The sequence below is a fragment of the Caretta caretta genome, chromosome 1, assembly GCF_965140235.1.
Source record: "Caretta caretta isolate rCarCar2 chromosome 1, rCarCar1.hap1, whole genome shotgun sequence".
Lineage (NCBI taxonomy): Eukaryota > Metazoa > Chordata > Testudines > Cheloniidae > Caretta > Caretta caretta.
Window position 1 is genome coordinate 281,389,497 of NC_134206.1, and position 18,343 is coordinate 281,407,839.

The following is an 18,343-nucleotide window of genomic DNA, read 5'->3' on the forward strand; positions in this document are numbered from 1 at the left end:
AACCTATGCTGTGGTAGAATTTTTCTGAATGTTTAGGATTAAATAAAATAAGGCCTTTCAATTTTTGATATCTAATGTTACTCAGTTTCTTACTTCCTGGACATTTTCTTAACTTTTTTTGGTTCATCATAACTCAGCAGCTTTGCTTGAACCCCAGATTGGCTTTAATATGTTTCACCTAGGTGAATGCTGGTGTCTTTGACTAGCATTGGGCTGCGGGATGGCAAAATTAACTATTAAAAGCAATTTCTTCTTGTATTATGTGCACTGAAGTGTTAACACTGTGTGCTGCTTTTGTGTACTTGGGAAATATAGCAGACAGCTTTGGGCTTACTAAATGATGTATCAATCTGTAGCTTCATGCTTTCTTGCTGCAGGTTCTCAGCTCTTCTGTTGGGCAGAGCTTAGGAACTGTGGACTTCCTTAACTCTGCAGTGGACCTGCTTCCCCCAAAATCCAAACATTCCTATGAAGTTTATAAGCTTCGCAAGGACTGAAATTGTTGTTGCAGGTCCGTAGGGCCTGAGGCTATGGTTGCTTCCCTTGTTCTACCTGGACCCTGAACCACTTCTACTCTTCAGTGCCTGTAGTGCATGTGAATTTTCCTGCACATCTTTTAAGGTGTAGGGGGATTCATTCACCAAGCCCTTCCTTAATTTTTTAAAAAATCATTTAAGAAGTTTTTAGGCATAAAAACTTAAACTAGAACTAAGTTTGTAAATATCTATAATTTATATGAGGAGGAAACCACTTAAGGGTAAACATTGTAGTTTATCTCAAAAATCAGACATTATGCCCAGAAGTTTAGGTTAGACTTAGAGAGTCAAAACATTAAGAAGGATGAACTTGCCTTTTAAAAAACTTTCTGCTCCTGTATAAATACTCTCAGAACCACTGAAAACCAGAAGATAACACTGTACTCAGACAACGTATTTCAGTTGCATCAGAAAGTCAGAAATTGATTTAACTGAGCTCTATTAATGTATGTTCTTAAATCTGCCCCTGAAACTTAGTTCATTTACCAAGTGGGTCCTTAGACTTCTTTGTGGACTGGAGATGCATGTGGTGGTGGTGGTGGTATTCTGGAGAACTGTCGCAGAGAAAACTTAGATATCTTTAGTCAAACTGAGGCAAGAAAGGACGGAGGAGAAGCAGACAAGAGAAGCTAAGCGGTGGTGGCTGGAGACATGGGCTTACCTGTGCAGCTGAGAGATTCCATCTGTAACTTTGCAAAATACCCAATCAGTGGCTTGGCTTTCAGAGATGCTGAGTACCCACACCTCATTTGAAATTAATCCGAGTTGTGGGTGCTGAGCAGCTTCTGAGGACCAAGACACTTTTATTTAGGTGCCTAGCTTCAGATATTTGGCATGATGGACTGTGTGTGGGTTGAAGGCATTTCAACAAATACTTTTATTGCAAAGTCATTTTACCTGAGGAAAATAAGCCTATATCAATAGTTCTTGAAAATCAAACATTTACTTGGGTGTTTTACATTAGGCAGACAGGCTTGAAAACGTTGGCCTTACTTTGCATATAAATGTACAAAAAATATTTTAGTGATTATGGAAAACTTTCATTTGTAGAGTGCTGTAAGTGTAGAGCCCACAGATGATGGTTCCAGGTGAGGGAGTACATCAACAGAAAGTTATACAACTACTTCTCTGAAATCAACTCTGGCCTGCTTTTATCTTTGAAGTGGTCAAGCAAATTGTGACCCAGATCAACATGTTATCTCTTAACACACTCCTGATAGAATAGCTTTGTGTAAGGACTTCCATAGGGATTTTTTCAAATACTGTAGCCTTGTTATTTATGGGCACTTGTCAAGCTTTAAATTTCCATTTGGCAAGCTTTAAGTTTCCTTCACAAAACAGAGATGAGTCAATCAAATGTAGCTGAATTTGATCTAAGCTTTATCAGGATCCAGTGAAAAATGTGTTTGCAGACAGTATGAACAGTCCTCTCCTCCCCCATCCTCACCCCCCCCACCCCCCCCAAAGTCTTAAAGTTGTCTTGTTTCATTCAGTGAAGGTAGTCATCTAAGCCTTTTTTCCCTCTTGGACACTTCTTTTAAAAAGTTGGAGAAGGTCTTTTCATTGAAGTTTTCCATATAGAGGCTTGTGGCTGCAGGTTGAGACTGTACCCTACATTTCTTAAATCCTCCCACCCCTAAATCCATGTGGTATGCTGAATGCTTTTGAGAATCTGAAATTATTTGTCAGCTGCTGAAATGAGTAAGCTGCAGAATGAACTCCCACAAGCTTCCCTAGTCAGCCTCTACTGAATATACTATATATTCTGTTTAGATGCACTCCCCTTTCCCCTCTCATTGGAGCCACCCAGAATCCATTCTTGCCATTACAGAGCAGCTGGGGGACATGGATTATACACACAAACTAATAGGTCTTCTGCATCTTTAATGTTTGATATTTAGCTATGCTGGATATTTTTGTTAAAATGATCAGCAAGAAGTGTGTTTACAGTTCTAGTATATAAATGGTTCAGTTTCAGAGTTAATGTCATTGAGATAAATGGTGCAGTTTATACCTCTGAAAGTGACTATTTCAGGCTTTTTGTCTGTAAACTGACACTGCTTGGAGGCTGCAGGCACACACCCAAAAGATTCCACAGAAACTGAAAGATGACAACTGGGTTGTAGGAAGCATAGGGGACCACATGTTGCCTGGCTTACAGTTGTGCAGCACACATCTAAGCTGTATCGAAGAGAGAGAACCCTTTCCAGTCTTGGGTTTGCTTAAAATAGCCTTCACAATGTAAATGGGTGCATAGTTGTCTTTATTTGGCTACCAGTCTGATTGAAACAATAAAGACAAGTATGAACTCCTCTCCTTTATCTTAATGAGCTGTTAAATCTGAAGCTGTTATGATCATTTTTAAATGCCAACACTGCTGATTTTTCTATCAAAACATAATTTGGGTCATTTGTCCAATAGAAACAGGATGTGTTTACACCAAGCAAGGAGGAACAGTTGGTCACACGTTGTTTGCTTGAAAGGAGTTAGTCATTGTCCTTACCTTTGCCACACTTAAGTGCATCCGCAACTATACTGTTTTTGGCGTAGCTTTGCTGTATATGCCCAGCTTGCTGTGGTTTCTACCAGTGCATCTGGGACTTCATGTAGTTCCAGAGCACTGTTGTTGGAAACAGGGGCCTTTGGTTCCAAGTACAAATCAATGGATAATGGGACGACTTGAAGAGGACAGTGTGTATTGATGCCTTTCAGCTATTCCTGTGGGCTGGAGAAAGGGAATTGGTGAAGTCCGCACCAGTTTAGCCAGTCCTGAAGATGGAATCTCGTGTACTGTAACTCCCTGATGCAACCAATAGTTTCAATGACTGTTTTGTGTGGATGCAAGACATTGCAAGATGGTGGCATTCCAACCAACCAACAGATTTACTTAGTGAAGACAGGCTTAAATCTGCATATTTATCTATTTGTTTATTTGTTCATAATCTGTTTGCATGAATGCATATTTTATAGGAATCAGATTGTGAGTTTTAAAACTGAATATGTTTACATATTCTCTTGGTTGGGGTGGACAACCAAACAGTGTTTTATTTCTGATTTTTAAAAACTAATGTGAAAAAAGAATACAGGGCTATCAGCTAACAAGTGTTGGTTGCCTGTGGTGTGCTTTGTAGGGGATTTATAGGACATATGGGTTTGGTTTTTTTGTTTTTTAAATAAAACTTCTTCCAGCAAAATGGATAAATGTGCAACACAATAAAATCTGTAGACGAGTGGATGGGCAAAAGTAAACCTACTTCAGTTTCTGAATCCACTGTAATCCGTGACAGTAGTGGCCTGTTTTAGATCCTAGCAGTTAACTCTGGCTAGCTGAGCTTTGTTTATTTGATAGAGTAGTTTTCAACATAAAATTGCATACACCATTGCTATGAGGTACGTAAGTATTACTACCACTATTTTACAACGGGCAAAATTGAAGCAGAGTAGTTATGCCCTGCTAAAGCTACAGTAAGTAGGGAGAAACTTTAATAGTAATGAATGTTTTGGTTTTCGGTTAGAGGGGGGAAATGGGTTTTCATTTTGAAAAAATAGCTGTTGCAAAATCAGAATAATAGTTGAATCCAGTTTCCTCAGCTGCTACTATTCATATTGGAACAACTGTTTGTTTCACTACAGGATGGCAGGATCATGAACTGTTCACAATATTAAATAGTGAGCATTACATCTAAAAGACTATAGCTCTGCAGTTACATTGAGCATAAGCAGAGCTGGCTTTGATTGACTTGCAGCATGTTACTGTTACAGAGAATGTCTTCCTAAAGAATGAGCTTTTGGCATTCTGTAAATTTGTACCAGAGAGGCTCCTGGCAGAGCTGATCAGGGCATCATTACTATGTTTGGTCAATTTCTCTCTGAAAAATTCCTTTTCTGCAGTGAACAACAACAGACTGACAGGTGTTCATTTTAACTGGTTTTTTTAGACGAGATGAGTCAGAACACGCCTCAGATACAGATTATCTGGAGAGAAAAAATGCTTCATAGCTTTTATATTTTTATTAAAATTGCTTATTACCTAAAAATTTAAAAATGATTCACTTGATGTAAATATTACCTTGAGCTATGCCCTTTATAAAAAGAAGGTGCCCCTGCAAGGTTATATAAGTGACTACGGGTGTGTCTTACAATCTAATGACATGCCTTGATGGTTGTGAAGCATGAAACCAAAGGAGGATCATTAATCCATAATACCCCTAAAGTATATTACTGTAGTTTGAAAACCATTAATTCAAAAGGACAACATCAGATATGAGAGAACATTTGAGATTAAGAAATTTAGGTATAAGATTATTTTTACCAAAATACCCCTTATCAGTTAATATTAAGACTTACAGTAACTATTTTAAGAAAACATATTCATTTTAAAGTAAAAGGAGTGTTTTATATTATGAACAACAGAAAAAAAATTCCTTTCCCTCTCAGCATCTTTTCAGACAGCCTTGGGGAAGACTGGAGAAAGAGTATGAAGTGAGCTGTAGCTCACGAAAGCTTATGCTCAGATAAATTTGTTAGTCTCTAAGGTGCCACATGTACTCCTTTTCTTTTTGCAAATACAGACTAACACGGCTGCTACTCTGAAATAAAAAAATAACCTGATAATTCAGATAACATTGTTAATAGTATAACATAAAAAATACATGAAAGAATGTTATGGTTGCAAAGTCAAGCACTCAAAAGTTAGAAAACATCAGAATGAAGGCTAACAGAAGGAGCTACTGTAAGAAAATTCTCAGCCTCACGGCCCTGGACAGAAACCTGTTCATTAGACAGAATTTTCAGAGAATTTAGCTGCCAAATTCTAAAAATTGTCTACTGAGCATGTGTGAACTGAGTTTTTCAGAGGCTCAGAGCTTGGCCAAATTTGGGTGAATTTTTATGGGGACAGCAAACAGCACATCCTTGAAACCCAGGTGATCCCCCTGTCAAATGTCAAGTCCTTGCTCCAAAGCATTTATGCACTAGTTTCCCAATTAAACAGTTTGTAAGAAACTTTTTAACATGGCTAAACAACATTTCCCCCAATCTTGTTTGAAGAAATAGCTGAGCAGCTAAATGCTGAAATTCTCCAAAAGTTTTCAGCTTAAGGCAGACATTTAGAGTAAATTTCAGCCGAAATGGTTAAAGTTTGTAAACTCATAGGCAACTGAAAACTGGTTCTTATAAGGGAAAGTGTCAGGCAACCTTAACTATAGGCAGTGTTACCTGCACTGCTTTTATCTGTTTACATGGTGCAAGATAATTTTTTTTAACTTTATGATCCATGGACCTATGAGAATTAGAAAGTTGCAGGTTTCAGAGTAGCAGCCGTGTTAGTTTGTATCCGCAAAAAGAACAGGAGTACTTGTGGCACCTTAGAGACTAACCAATTTATTAGAGCATAAGCTTTCATGGGCTACAGCCCACTTTATTGGATGCATAGAATGGAACATATAATAAGAAGAGGGTTGTGTGTGTGTGTGTGTGTGTGTGTGTGTGTGTGTATATATGTATATATACACATACATACAGAGAAGGTGGAAAGTTGCAGATGTCTTCAGCTAAATGAAATTGGCATCCATTCCCCATATATCACTGAGCTGATCATCCTACTCACACCCAACCTTTCCTGGGCACCATGTAACAAGCAGCTATTAGGATGACTCTCTTAGCTGTTTAAAACCCATTGAGGCTCAGAGTAAGACAAGTGTCTTTCAAACACTTTTTTTTTTAACTGGGTTCATGGCATTACAGAATTTAAAATTCTACTACAATAAAATCTTTTTTCCCATGGAGAAATGCTTTTCTGAGCATGTATATTTTCCTGTTCATATCCACTTCAGGTAGAAGTGGATTTGCAAAAATCTGCTGAATCACTGCTAGACAGGTGGAATGCTACCAATTTTGTGATGAGATCTAGCTCATACTTACAGTTGTTCGTCTTATTACACGATCATGTGACGAGTTTAGATATCATCTGTTTTTTAAATCCTACTTTATATTTATGATGTATTACATTTTTCCCCTCCACACCAGGGTCAGACAGCATTTGATGTAGCAGATGAAGATATTCTAGGATATTTAGAAGAATTACAAAAGAAGCAAAATCTGGTAGGCTTTTTAGAGAGTGTGCGCTCTCTCTCTCTCTCTGTATTATGGTGCGTGTGTTTATATACAAGCTATAACTAATTCAGATTAGTATATGGAATTAACCTTCAGGTTTGACTTGAGGTGCTTAACTGCCCTTCTGTGCCATCTTCCTTGTTCTGTTTGGTCAGTGAAGTTGATCTGAAAATCTTGAAGGGAAAAGTGATGTGTTTTAGGCAAAGCTTTCACTGTATTTAACTACCCAAGGCAAATGCTGTATACAGTTATTTGGCAAATGCTTGTTTGGGGAGTGCTGTGTTGTAAAATAGAGGATTTCTTATATTCTGCAGAAGATGGTATCTTTTAATAACATGTTTATTAAATATGTGTAATTTATATCATTCTATCAATTTAATTGCATAATTTTATATCTCGTAAAGATTCATAGTGAAAAACAGGAAAAGAAATCTCCCTTAATTGAATCTACAGCCAACATGGATAATAATCAGTCACAAAAGCCATTTAAAAAGTAAGTAAATAATTAAGATGTTCCTGGTGAGGAAAATAACTTAATAAACTTTCACAAATACTAAGCACTTATTTGGGTGGTTGGTTTTACTGAAGTTAAGAATAGATATTCTATATTTTTTATTTAAAATTAATATTTTTGATTCCAGCAAAGAAACTTTGATTATTGAGCAAGAAAAGAATGCATCTAGTATTGAGTCTCTGGAGCAAGAGAAAGCAGATGAGGAAGAAGAGGGAAAGAAGGATGAATCCAGCTGCTCAAGTGAAGAGGATGAGGAAGAAGACTCAGAATCTGAAGCTGAAACAGGTAAATAATTTTGGAAATGTATCTTTGGTTTAGGATGTTGATTCAATTAAACTCACTATACTGGGCTTATATGATAACGGGAATTAATCATTGTAGCTTCTTGATTCCACTTTTCATTTCATTTCCTGATGGCCACTTTCTAGTTTCAATAAATTTTTAAGAGTTTTTAAACAAGTTTAAATCTAAATCCCCATTTATAAACACAAAATGTAATTCATATGAAATTTTTTGCAATGAGCTATATTCTTGTATTTATGGCAGTGATTGAAATTGAAACTCTTAATTCAGTAATTTGATTAAAAATACTGATTATAAATCGCTAATCAGAGAAGAATACAAGGAAGCAGAGATCTCAAATAACATACCTAAAAAGGATTTGGAATAGGGAGGAAACAAAGGAAAAGACAGAAATAAGACCTCTGTGAGTAGAGTTCTTTGCTCACTATCCTAATGCCTTACATTATGAAGTATTGGAAAAGAAAACATCCTCATGTGTTCTGTTACCTTGGAACAGACTCTGACAAATGCAGTGGATAATTCTGTCTCAGATACTGACAAATTAAAGAGACCTGTGTTTCGGATTGATTATTAGTATACTGGAATAAATGGGGTTTAAAAAAGTATTATTTTTGGTAGTAGCTCAACATCTGCTTCACATACAACTTCAGCTCAAGATTAATAGTACTCAAAAGAGCTTAGATTCATTTGTAGAGAAACTGGTGCTACAGCAGACTTGTTTAAAAATCTAAGTTGGATGCCATTGTTCAGACTTCTCTTTACACTCCTAGACTGGAGCAAATGTTCAGCATTTTGTGCACGTGTGTGTATGTGTACAAGTACACAGGGCTGTAACAATATTTAAAATAGTAACACAAATATAGTGTGTATCGGGGGTGGAGGGGAATTGGGAAGCACACAGCTTTCTAGCATCCTCTTCCTAAACTCAGCCCACCCCAAATGTCCATCAAAATTTGCCACCTCTTCTCATGCCACCACCAAATTGCATAGTAGCTCTGATCACCGTACAACCTTTCTCTCCTGTGTCTCTGTCTACGTATGTTGATATTTGGAAAAACAATGCTGTTGTTGCCTGTTTGGATAACTGCCTTCCCATCTGCATGTGGCTGCTCTCGGGACTGCCCCTTGAGTTGGGGAGAGGAGAAGGTGGTTAGTCTATGTGGGTGATCAAGCAATTTCAGAGGAGTTATCGGCTGCTTTCCCAACTGCCCCTTTCTCCCTGCAGGCAGATCAAATGGGGAGCTTTTCTCTGTCACCATACATAAGCAGTGGTACTTAAATCACCACCTGGGCCTCCACGTATATGCAGTGTTTTATGCCTGCATGTGGTGTTAGGTGAATGTGTAAATACATTGCTTAAACTTGTGTTCTGTATGATATAAAATATGCTAGACAGTCTTAGACAGCTATTACTAATACAGCAATGCTTTTAATATGTAAAACAACAGAGAAATGTTTGACACAACTGTAGTTGTAAGTGCATTATATTCTAAAGAACAAATGCCTAATGGAACAAGAAATCACACAGTATTTGGAAAGAAATCTGTAGAGGGTTAAATTATTTGTTACCTAATTTAAAGGCATGCATCAAACTATCTAGAGAAATGCTTAATATATAGTTGCACTACTTAATTTTCTATTTTTAGACTATTATCATTTTAATCCTATAAAACTATCTCTTGGGGTATGTCTGCACCACCCACCGGATCAGTGGGCAGCGATTGATCCAGCGGGGATCAATTTATCGTGTCTAGTCTAGACATGATAAAGCGATCCCCGAGCGGTCTCCCGTCGACTCCTGTACTCTAGCGCCGCGAGAGGCACAGGCAGAGTCGATGGGGGAGCAGCAGCAGTCGACTCACCGTGGTGAAGACACCACGATGAGTCGATCTAAATACGTAGCTGCAGTTGCATAACTTAGATCGATCTGCCCCCACCATTGTAGACCAGGGCTTGGACACAGTGACTTGAACGTTTTTAAATGATTAAAATATCCTTGTCAGCCATCTCTGCTCATTTTAAAATATTCTGCCTTCATATGGTTCATCCACCTGAGCTACATTTCAGCACTGGACCAATAAAAATGTTATAAATATTTGCCATAAATGAAATTGTGGGATGGGATAAGCTCCAGAACTAAATTCTTACTAGATTTTCATAGTTTTTAGATTTTAATTAGACCATCGTCTCCTATAAATGTTTAATGATATACTGGAAAACCACTCTCAAATTTAGAGAGTCAAACACCACTTTGGTGTTCCTGCATCCCTCATCTAGAACAGTTGAGGTTTGTTAAACTTAAGTCACCTTTGATCATGCAGTGATGCCTCAGTCACTGTGCTAGCTATAATGTTTCATGAACTCCATGACTTTTCTAACTGTGTTCTCTTGATTACTAGTAGACTGTTTTGTGCCAGGAAAATTTGACTGTGACACAAGAATTAATTTTCATGTAAACTTTGGACTTTCTTTAATATAAACAAGGCTTTTATCATACTTTATTTGGCAAGCAAGAGAAGTTAGGCTTTTCCCTGAAGAGCTGCATCTCGAAATTTCAACTGCACTGTCCCTTTTTTTCCCATTATTCCTCTTAATGTAGCTTTACAATGAAAATTCTCAGAAATTTAATGAAAATTCCAGCTGGATAATGTAAAGTGCTTTTCTACACAAATGTAGTGTTGCAAACTCCTGTGACTTATCACAAGTGATATGATAGTTGCTGTGTTTTCTTAAAACCTCAACTCCTGGAGGCTATCGATTTTGTGAGACTCTCTCTACTTTTTTTTAAAGATAAGTTTCTGTCCCTAAGGGTTGGGGGTATAAAAAACTTAAATCTGTGAATTCATGCTGTAAAGGCTAACCAGCCAGAAAATAAATAAAAACCTTACGTTTATTCATTTTTTAAGTTTCATGATTTTTGGGGTAGCTTGGCTCCTGATTTTTAAATTTAGTACGTATACTCACTCATATAATTAATGTATAGTTTTATTTGCTGGCCTGCCGTTCCCTCAGATAATTTCAAAAGTTGTCATGCTGCTCTATCTTTTCCTTCCCATCTCGCCCCTCCTCCCCCATACTTGAATTCCTATGCTGCTACTTCTCTTCTTCCACATTAGATTCAAGGCTGTACTCCTCACTTATAAATCTCTCTTTAACTACTGCACCTATATCTGTTTCCATACTTCTGTCAGTTCACATGGACAATCCACATTTCTTGTCTAATTGATCTTTTTGTCAAGTGAATACAGAGTTTGTGCCTTCTTTTATGTTTTCCCTATGTGTGCAAGGAGCTTTTCATGAAATACACACCATATCACATACACCAAGACCCCTCCAACCTGTAGATGTGCTCCCTTGACCAGTTAAAATATGTTTTTACTAAGTGCCAGGCTTGGAAATTTGACCTGAAGCCAAGCCAGGTACTTTGCCACATGAATCACCAGCAATAAAGATTCTGCAGTTGGAAGTTAATTAATTGATTAATTGCTCTCCAGGTCTGTGGTCACTCTTCGGTGCTTATAGAAGTTAAAAGCAGTTTAAACGTAGTGAATAACATATATCACTGAATTTGTATGGGGAGCAGATTGTTGGAGTCAGGAGGTACCAACTATTTAATTAGTTTCTTTTCATGGTAGAACCACACATTAATATCGTTCCATTGTGGTTTATGCTGTACTGTATTATACCTGTTTTGTCTTTAAACTATGACCTCTTTAAAGCAAGGACCTGTTTTACTGTAGTGCAATGTACACTCATTGTACTATGTAAATAGTCTTGTATTATCTTTGAAAACTCTGAATCAGTTTTCGATCAGAATCTGTTTGTTTGCTGAACTGCAGTATATTACTCAGTACAAGGTACTTAACCAAATGTGTAACTTTAGTCCCATTAGGACAACTTGTGCTTAATTAGAGGCGTAAAGTTACACATACATGAGTACATTGCTGAATTGAGGCCTTTAATAATAAAGATAAAGAAGAATGTTGTAGTCTAGGAATAAACCGTTACAATCCTTCTGAAGGCAAACAATCCAAACCTAACAAGGATTATGTTACTCACACTGTCCAAAACTAAGTAGGCTGATTTTTTTTTTTCCTTCATGCATCTGAGAGCTTAACTTTTTTGAGGGGCATCAGCAAATGACTAGGGCCTGAAGCTGCAATCCTTAAGAACACGTAATTCTGACTAATGTAAATGGCAGCGCTGTATATCTAATGACTATGGGAAAAGATCTTGTTATTTTTGACCAAGAGATACAGAAAATGGATGGGGACAGAAGTAAACACTGAAGAATAGAAAATGGGATGGTTAACGTATGTTAGTTGGAACGTTTAACTAGAGTTTTAACCTATTCTGAAGAAATGTGATTTCTATAAAATATGAAATCAATAAATTTACAAATGACCCATCTTAAATGTTTTATTTGCAGATAAAACCAAACCCTTGGCATCTGTAACTAATAATACAAATAACATCAGTGCACAGCCAGCTTCTGTAGCTGTGACAGCATCTTCGATAACCACTGGTCAAGTGACACCTACATCACCCATTAAGAAGGTAAAACAAAATAAAATTTCTTTATATCTGTGTTACTAGATAGTTCTATTGTCTAAGAATAAACTCTGTGTTGATTCTAGTGTAAAAATGTGAATTGGCTTGACTAAATGAGTTTTAGATAATACACCAAGAATAGTGGAATATTCTGTATTCTTTAGAATATTTGCTTTCAATTTTTATAAAACTTACAGCTTTAAGTATTTTCAAAATTGAGTTTCATCATGTTTTACTGAGACTTCTACATGTATGTTACATACCTGAAGGATTTTAGTTGTTTAACAAAAAAATATTGTCCAAGAAAAAGCACCCCTGTTAAACATCTTTTATTTATAAACCCACTCTACTTTTTATGGGGAGGAGGGGAACTTGTTCTATTTATATCTAAACCAAGGAGTCTGTAAACAAGAACCTCAAGTATGTAACTTACTGTGCCATATATGACAGGTTTCAGAGTAACAGCCGTGTTAGTCTGTATTCGCAAAAAGAAAAGGAGTACTTGTGGCACCTTAGAGACTAACCAAGTACTCCTTTTCTTTGTGCCATATATGTAGTTTTATAGAAAAGCAAGTATTTGTTTTCCTGAACACTTGGACTCTTCTGAAACACTGGAAATAACAAGTAGCAATTTTAATAAAAAATTAACACGCGATCACAAACCCCCCAATAAAGGACAGGAATTTTAACTGATGTTCCATATATGTAATCTAACTGAAAACACTTTTTCAAATAACCTAATTTATTGTTTAATGTATATACATATTGGGACCATGTGTGTTCATTGTTGATAGAACCAAGGTGGTGTGTGTTGGAATCAATTAAGCTACTCATAAACCTGGATAGATGGGTAGAATGGAAATCATGTTTGAAATTAACTTTTTGTTTTAGACATACAAGTTGCATTTTTAGACTTGTTGGAGGAGGGACTTGAGAGGAGAAATCTGCTCAGGTCCTCTGTCATGCAGCTTTCAGTCCCTTGTCAATACTGCTCCATAGTTGAGGGAGGACTCCCATGTAGTATTTTAAATCTTGACTATTCTGTGCTTGGTTCTTCAGCTTCTCCTGTGTTTTCTGTGCCAGTTCCACAAGGTTAATGGGTTCTAAAGTCATGCAGCTGAAGTGAAAACCTCAAAATATCTCTGCTGCTTCTGCCTCCATTTTGCAAATCTGAGGTTGCCAATATCAGACAAATAAAGAAGAATTTGAAATAAAATGGATATTTCTTTTTCTAGTCACAATGTTTTGAAATGGGGAAGCAGCTTTTAAAATAAATACATTTTCAATCTTGGCCAGTCTTGATTATGTTTATCACCAAACCCCATCAGTTACAAAAATAACAGATTTATAAAGCAGAAAGGATGTGTTTGAACATTTGAACTCTGGGAAGGAGTTCGGTAAAAATGGCTCAAGCGGTAGAGGAGACATCTCATAAACTTTTAAAATATAATGTGATGGCCCACAAAGGACCCAAACCTTTCCCTGCTGTCTCAGAACTTGTGTGAAATTATATTTGCAGCAATATGAGCTGGTCAGAACTTTGTCCTCCAATACATGTATATATGTGGTTCCCTCTCATTGGTCCTTTGGGAATGATAGACATGAGAAGTGAATGTTGTTTGTTCATTAATTTTAAAAACAAGTACAGGTAAGAACTCTGCATTGAAATGGAAGGGATACGACTTTCAACATTTTATTTTAAAAGTTTTTCTTAATTTTATTTTTTAAAGTGTTTGTTGAAACAAGGATAGAGGATCCCATCTCTCCCTGGGGCCCTGTCCTGGTAGGAGAATACACAGCAGCACTAACTTGGTGAATTTTCTGTTTTATATTCTTAAGTGAATTTTAAACAAAATAGAACATTCCAAGGTGTTCATTTGTCAGTCTAGAGTCATGTTTCTATATTATACATCAACAGGCTAACCTGGCCAGCTATTTGCTTAATTCGTTTTTCATATTTGGAAGTAATATGTAAGGCAGTGGTAACTTACCTCAGCAGGGACAATATGTTTCCTATGCAGAGTAAGGGGGAGTTGGTGGCCTCTGGGCTGATGGTCTTGGCCTCTGTTTTCCTTGAAATCCTGTCTTAGATTTACTACAGCAAGATGGTCTTAAACATCAATAGTTAGCATTTATGTTAAAATAACCTGTTTCTTGTGCAGCTGAGGATGGCATCTAATGTTACCATTAGTAGTTCATGAGAGCATGTTCAGTGTGCCAGATATTTTCCAGACAGAAAAGAATGTACTGCCCTTGCCACAAAGAGTTGACAATCTAAAAAGAGGCATATAATGAGATAGATGTTAGATGGGAAAGGGTAAAACATACTGGTAGATTGGCCATGACTTGGTCACAGCTAGCAAAAAGGTTAAATTTAACAATATACTTATTTTATTGTATGCATATTAGTATATGTCGGCTAGATTAACAGTAGGCATGATAGGGGAGAGCCTTGAAAAGGAACTTAAGTATGATCATTTGACATAATTATCTGAAGGATGATATTTTCAGTGTGACTGTATCAGGGGTTTTTGAGACATGTGGAATTGACTTCCTTTGGCTTATGTTCACCGTTTGTGTGGATGTCTGGACTAGTGTTTTGTCCACCATTTTTCTCACTAGCAAAACTAGAGAAGTTTCAGAGTAGCAGCTGTGTTAGTCTGTATTCGCAAAAAGAAAAGGAGTACTTGTGGCACCTTAGACTAACCAGTTTATTTGAGCATAAGCTTTTGTGAGCTACAGCTCACTTCATCATTTTCTTTTTGCGAAAACTAGAGAAGTTTATCTAAAGATAGTAATAGATTTCTGAAGAGTCTATCCCTGCATATGACTGGTATTTGAGTGTGTGAAACTCTAAAGATGTGTCTGTCAGTCTGTGTCTCTCTCTGTTGATCGATTGATCTATTTGACTCACTCACTCTTATTTTCAGGCTCTTTTCCCGTGTGTCTTGTGCTCTTCAAGGAAAGAGAAAAGCAGTCTTGATTGGATTAGAGTCTCAAGGGTCCAAGCACTCTTGGAAGGATTCCACTAACTTTAATCCATACGAGTTGGAAAGAGAAGCCTGAAACAGGAAGTATAAACTGCTGTGGCCCCAATCCTGACCCCAGTGTAGTTGGGTCATGTGTCGGAGAGCTTTTCCTAGACTTAAACGAAGGAAGATTTCTACCCTCAGGCTGCTATAGCTCTAGCATCTGCACTGTTTGTACACTGGCTGCATTGATGGGGAAGTTACTAGTGGATTCACCATTTCTGCCCCACTTTCAAATCCTTATTCTGCAGTGCTTCTCAGGAAGACACCATAGAATTGAGTGCCATGGCATGTGTGGGGTAGGCAACTTCTGCACATCAAACTCATCCTAGTTGCAAGAGGGCCCTCCACAGCATGGGAGGAGAAGCCAATCTCTGTGGGTTGTTAGCTCTCTTTCGGAGCCTCTGTGAGTTTGGTCTCTCAAAACTTAGTGGCCAGAACTTCTAGGAGGCTTCAACGATTGTATTAAGTTAGTGATACATCTTCAGACTAGTGTCTCAAAGCATATTAAGAATTGAGATACTCTGGACACTCCAAGAGAGTGCTCAGGATGGGGGAAGGCACAAGGACCCTTGAGCTCAGCACCTCTTTCAAGGACTGTGAGGAACTTGTGCTGCAGTAGCCTTTTCAAAGTGGATGAGTATAATGTTTGTATTACAGTATGGCCAAGAGGAGCTAATAAGGGGTTCCTTTGTTTTAGGCTGTACAAACACATAATGAAAGGCCTTTCCTACCCAAAGAACTTAAATTAGTTCTAGTTGTATTTCTTTTTTTAATAAGTGCATATGTCACACAATCTAAAGAATTAGGGGAGGGATTATGAGGCTAAAAAAAAAAAGTGGGAAACGTGTGATTATATAATATAGTATAACATGCAAGCCATGGCTATAAAGTTATATGCACAGTCAGAAGGTTTTGAATAAGTTATAATTAGGGGCTATGAATAAACAAACTAGATATCAAGGATCCCTATGAGCTGTCTACCTAGTCAGTATCAGTTAGTATTTTCTTGTAAGTGTAATGATAGAAGTGGGTCGTTAGAGAGCATTTGAAGAAGAGGTTAGGCTTTATGAGCAGGCACTGACCCTTCTTGAAGGGAGCATGATGTTTGAGGGCTGTGCTTTAGGTACAACAGATCCAATTTTGTGCAATAATTCAACTTGCAACATATATTCTAGCCTCAAACCTGCTCAAATAGAGAATCCTACAAATTGCCACAGTTCCTCATGCAATGTTATCTTTTGGTAGGTAAAAGAAATTAGCTTAGCCTTTGAGATTCCATCAGTGCTTTGATAAAAGTAAATTTGAACTGGTGGATGACCAAACTGATAGTACTATGTATTGCAATGTAGTAGAGTTAAACTTCCAACGTTTGGAGGGGAATGGTTCTGCTTCTAAAGTGGAGTGGTTATGTGAAAGGTGCTGGTCTAGTTTCGTTTCTGAAGACCCCCATCAACTTCTTGTGTCATCTTCCTTCATAGCAATATGTGCAGTATAGTACATTCTTCTGTTATGAGAGGGGGAAAAAGGAAATAAAAAATACACTAGAGTTAAAAATAGTTGTAGGTCGTTAATCATAATGGCCAATATATTGTGTGGAATTGAGAGCATCTTTGAATGTATATATATGTCCTGACCAAAGGTATTAATAAAAGGTCACACTCAGATGCCAAGTCACTCTTGCTTAATCCTCTTTCTTGTGCTGCAATCAGGGACCCATGATCATTAACTGCCTTTGATATCTTATTCCTTTAGTTGATGAAGGCTGGATTCAGTGAGATGATGACATATTTGCAAAGTGTGTGCTGCTGGCTGATGAATAGAGTTGCACATCATTTGTGTGCCCTGTAGGGCTAGAAAGACATGGCCCTTTTGATCTCTGAAATGTAGAGAGATGCAAAGAGCAAAAAATGGATCAGGATTGACTGGTGGAAAGATAAGGCACAGTGAAATGTAGGCTTTTCAGTAGGTGAAGAGGATACCTCCCACTGACCAACAATAATTGCTAGTTTCATAGCTGTGCTCAACTGCATTTTACCAACCAGTTGATTGGATAGGCTACTGTTAGGTGGATTTTCAGTCATCATAGTGATGTGTGCATTGTTCACAATGTGGCCATTTGATTGATTTGCTCTTTGTCCTGCCTTCATACCCCATCCCAACACCTCTGCACTCTGCCTGCTCCAAACTTTTCCATCATTCCAAGCTGCCTTCTCCTTAGACATATTCAGTCTTTCTTTTTCTGGCAACCATTCCAGCTTCTCTGACTTTTAGTTTCTGTTAAAATTGTCCCTCGTGATTACACAACTGTCTGAGCTGTATGACCTCCATTTTTCACAGACTGCTTGGATTTCAGGTATCTGAAGTATTTTTGTAACATAAAGGGGAGAACATTTTAAATATAACTTCAAGTTGACAGTGTATATTGAACAAATGATTAAAAACTGGAATACATTGGTCATTTTAGCTTATTATGTGCCATTGGTCTACCGTGTGAAAAGTACAACAGATATACTTTCTCAAAATGTGGAATATCAGAATGTTGTAATTATTTTTGTTATATATGAAAGCTTCATTGCCTTTTGTATGTGGAAACTAAATGCATTTTTGTATCAAAATTTATCATTTCACAACATGGTCTAGTGTATTTAATAGGAACTTTTTACCAAAGTATTAGATATGTCTTGTTGCTTTTTGATATTTTGTGCCTCAAAGAAGAGTAGTGTACATGAATGAGGAATCAAGTATGTGGATTTAAAACAAAAAGCTCCTTTTTCTCTATTTTCATTCTTTCACTCTTCATCTTTGTGTCTTGTCTTAATTGGCTTTAGTATGATTTCATTCCTCCTATCATGCCTGTGGCGGAGTCAGTACATCCTGCATCATGGAGGCAGGGCTTGCGCAAAACTGGCATTGTTCTTGTGCCCAATAAGGGTGAAAAGTCTATGGTGAGGCTTTGGTGTGCACAGGATTTGTTTCAGGTTGCAACGTAACATATTTAATCAAAATGTTGATACCAGAGTTGCATGGTTTTCAATTGTGTGTAAATGTTTGTTTGCATCTCTTTATCACAGTGTGTATTATGAAGTGTGGAGGGTTTTCACGCTAACTTTTAGAAAAGTTGTTTTTCTTTTTGAGCCATTTGTTTCTTATGTCATTAACCTACCCAGGAAATGAATATGTATTGGTTGCCCCTTCCTCCACCAAAAAGTATGTATGATAACTGGACATAGCGAAGTATTTTGAAATATCCCTAAGAAGCATGAAATACCAGCGTTAGTGTAAGTTAATGACTT

General features: G+C 37.3%; 1 protein-coding gene across 3 annotated transcripts in view; it reads left to right on the top strand.

The window, feature by feature from the left end:
- The window catches only part of PPP1R12A (protein phosphatase 1 regulatory subunit 12A), a 214,819-nt gene that overhangs the window by 126,842 nt on the left and 69,634 nt on the right, over positions 1 to 18,343 (top strand). For 2 of the 3 annotated variants that reach the window (XM_075124336.1, XM_075124334.1), the window contains exons 6-10: positions 6,564 to 6,638; positions 7,055 to 7,143; positions 7,292 to 7,449; positions 11,897 to 12,024; positions 17,879 to 17,995. In XM_075124336.1, the coding sequence (XP_074980437.1) occupies positions 6,564 to 6,638; positions 7,055 to 7,143; positions 7,292 to 7,449; positions 11,897 to 12,024; positions 17,879 to 17,995 (567 nt within the window). The remainder of the gene's footprint in view (positions 1 to 6,563; positions 6,639 to 7,054; positions 7,144 to 7,291; positions 7,450 to 11,896; positions 12,025 to 17,878; positions 17,996 to 18,343) is intronic. The other variant, XM_075124335.1, reaches the window with a different exon arrangement.